At 38.3% G+C, this 3,441-nt stretch overlaps 1 protein-coding gene across 1 annotated transcript; it reads right to left on the bottom strand.

Annotated features, from left to right (window-relative positions):
- Positions 1-373: 373 nt before the first annotated feature.
- Positions 374-2,696, bottom strand: LOC141942246 (carbohydrate sulfotransferase 9-like). The gene is made up of 2 exons (XM_074865195.1): positions 2,336-2,696; positions 374-1,224 (listed from the first exon to the last, which is right to left on the bottom strand). The coding sequence occupies exons 1-2, from the start codon at positions 2,427-2,429 to the stop codon at positions 374-376; spliced, it is 945 nt and encodes a 314-aa protein (XP_074721296.1). The 5' UTR covers positions 2,430-2,696.
- Positions 2,697-3,441: the final 745 nt, after the last annotated feature.

Here is a 3,441-nt window from a genome sequence, read left to right as displayed (position 1 = left end):
TAAAAAATTAAAATAATTTATATTAAAAAACCAGTGTTCTAAAAATATTCATTGTGAAAAACGTTTGTCATCCTTCCCCTATCTCTTACCAACAGACCAAAATCTATCATGTATGAACAGTCTTCGTGAAACAAACATATGCCATTAATGATCAATAGGAAGACAGTAATTTCATGTAGATAAAGCACTGTACAGTACCACAGATCATGGCAGGGATTTGTTATAAGAGTGCTTAGGATGATAAACAATGTCTCTAAACAGCAGTAAAATCTCTGCAGCAGTCAGCCACCAACCCACCTATCTAGCACCTGCACCTGTGAGGTCCAGTTCAGTCCATTTTGTACAAAGTAAACTGTTCTTTGATGAACCTACATTAGTCATTCAGGGAAAAATAATCCTCATATTTCATAGTATAGTTGAACAAGAAAAAATCCATTTCATACAATTTTTTGATCTTCTCAATTTGTTCTGAGTTCAGTTGTCTGAGATACTCCAAGGTGATATCACCATTAGTTCGTTTCTCTGAGCCATACCTCTTCAAGCTGGGATAGTGCAGGCTCTCTGGTGCTCCAATGACCTTCAGAACATGCTCAGAATCTAAACCAAGAGTTTCATACTTACCCAGAACATCATAGTGAATGTTGCAAGGGTCACAGAGCAGAAACATTGGCTTCCAGTGAATGTCGAGAGTACTTGGCGGTTTTGCTATAATGAAGTTGACAAACTCCTGGAAACTCACTTTTTCAGAAGAATTTTTGTTTTTCCTGAACATTGCCCTAATCTGATTAGCAACAGTGATACTGTAGAATGGCTCAGAGTGCAGAAGTTTGTCTCTGTAAGCTGAAACCAGACGTTCCAAGGGATGTCTGGTGAACATCACTTTGGTATAATTGTTCAGAAATTCCTTCTGTATGGCAGGAGGGTAAGTCACCAGTTTTTTGATCAGCGAGGTTTGGTGGATGTGGTCATGCTCAATTTCTGAAGCTTCTGCATTCAAGTCTGCTTGGAGAAGAAAAATAGTTCTCTTCCAGTTGGAGCAGCCTACCTTGGGCACCTCACAGTACATAAATTTATGTTTGTGCTCCACAAAGAGCTGGTTTGCAACATGAGAATCCAATTTGCTTCTTAATTTAAGAAGGTTGTTCTTCAGGCAGACAGAAGCCAGTGTGCTTTTGCGATCATTTTGAATTGCCAGCCAATCTTCTGTGCGATCAGGAAAAGCACCTGCAACCAAGCAAGAAATTTAAACCATTAGTGTGAAATAGACTTATATAAGTCTCTTTCTCTGTGACAATCATAGCACTCAGTCTATCTCCCTGCATACAAAAATTAATGAAGATGATAAAATCAATTTTTTGTTTACTGTCACGAGACTCTACTATGGCAAACATGCAATAAACTATCCTGCTTAGTGAGAATTTTGTTAAAATTCAAACTTTCAACGTGTTAGCAATATTACTCTAAGTAAGATTAACGTTCTAACACTTTATTGTGGCTTAACCTCAGCCAGCAACTAAGCACCACGCAGCTGCTTGCTCACTCCTCTCCCTTCCCTCCCGGTGGGATGGGGAGGAGAATTGAAAACAAGTATAAATATAAAAACAGTTTAATAATTGAAATAAAATATAATAATAATGATAATGATAATGGTCATTATCACAATGATAATGATCATTATCATTATAATAGTAATGAAAGAAATAGTAATAAAAGTAATGAAAAGGAAGATAACAAAAAGAGTGAAATAAAACCCTAGAAAGACAAGTGATGCACAATGCAATTGCTCATCACCGGCTGACGAATGCCCAGCCAGTCCCCAAGCAGTGATCTGCCCTTCCTGGCCAACTCCCTCCAGTTTATATACTGGTCATGACATCATACAGTATGGAATATTCCTTTGGCCAGTTTGTGGTCAGCTGTCCTGGCTGTGTCCCCTCCCAACTTCTTGTGCCCCTCCAGCCTTCTTGCTGGCCGGGCATGAGAAGGTAAAAAATCCTTGACTTAGTATAAATATTACTTAGCAACAACTAAAAACTTCAGTGTGTTATCAACATTATTCTCATTCTAAATCCAAAACACAGCACTGTACCATCTACTAGGAAGAAAATGAACTCTATCCCAGCTGACACCAGGACACACTTCTAATGTCTATGTAGTTATGTAGTGCTCTTTCTCTCAGACATTGCTAAGATAGCTATCACAGTGATAGGGCCTTGGATATTTTCATAGTCTTGTTTATCCCTTAGGCTCCATAGTTACTTTCTATCACATTTGGGAAAGGTGTCCCTGGTTCTAGAAAACATTAAGTCCTTCTGTTGGCAAATTCTTTACTCACCTGTTAGGGTTTTTTGTCTCTTACAGAAAAACCCAAAGAGAAATATCCCAAAAATAAAATTTGGGAGAAGGAAAACTAACACCTTCTGATTCATATTATTTTCACAGGAAGGAGGATGACGTGATCTCTAAAGTGGAAATCTGCCTTTCTGTCAACAAAGAAAGATAATCCAAGTCAGATTTTGTATGACATATAACAAAGATAACATGGCATTCTCTTACAGAATTTATGATAGCAGAAGGACCTTTCAAGCCCTATAAAAACAGGCTTTGCTAACAAATAAAATTTCTCCTATGACAAAGATTCGCCACAATTATACTGTTAAACCAAACAGAAAAAAAAATATGACCATTTCAAAGTATTACAAAATTCCCCCCACCTTGTCATAACAATGAGCTGTGTATGAGCAAATATGCCTCCCTTCTCATTTAAAGCTGGTGTTCCTGCCAAGAAAACTGTCTATTCCTTCCCATTGTGTAACGATAACGTTATTTAGGATTACAGAGATGTATTTTTTTTAAATAAGTTTACTTGTTGCAGTCTGGGAGTACAAAGTTTTCTGTAACCTGCAACAGGCCTATCCACAAACCTATGATGCATTCAGGATGAGATTCTTCTCATCTCTTGCACTGAAGCTTTCAACTTTGTACAAATAAATTTATATTCACTGCAGGAGAAACTCTTCCACATTCCAGCAGAGAATCCTAACTACTAACAATAGATGACTTTTCCCATTCTCTCCCAAAGTCACAGCACTGCATATATGTTTGCTGCCGCTGGTGCTGCAGCATAAGAGCCCCAAAATGGTTCACTATGGTAGGAAGCATATAGAAGCAGCAGGGGAAACAACAGAAAAGGAGATGTTCCTTGTTCACAGCTAAAAGGAGAGAAGGCCAATGCAGTCTAACACTCAACATATTCCCTTCCCTGTACTCACTCGTTCTGTCCCCTTGCATTTTGTGGAGAGCTCTCTAAGTCCTCTGTAGTCTTACTGTGTTGCCCCCATTAGAAAGCTCTTCATCACCATACTTTTCACTACTTCTTATTTGAAGCAGCAAAATTAAGTGTAAAACCATAACTACTGGCAAACATGACCTTCTACCTCT

The sequence above is a fragment of the Strix uralensis genome, chromosome 4 (genome assembly GCF_047716275.1).
Source record: "Strix uralensis isolate ZFMK-TIS-50842 chromosome 4, bStrUra1, whole genome shotgun sequence".
Lineage (NCBI taxonomy): Eukaryota > Metazoa > Chordata > Aves > Strigiformes > Strigidae > Strix > Strix uralensis.
The sequence above is the reverse complement of the archived record's forward strand: the minus strand, read 5'-3'. Positions and strand labels throughout refer to the sequence as shown.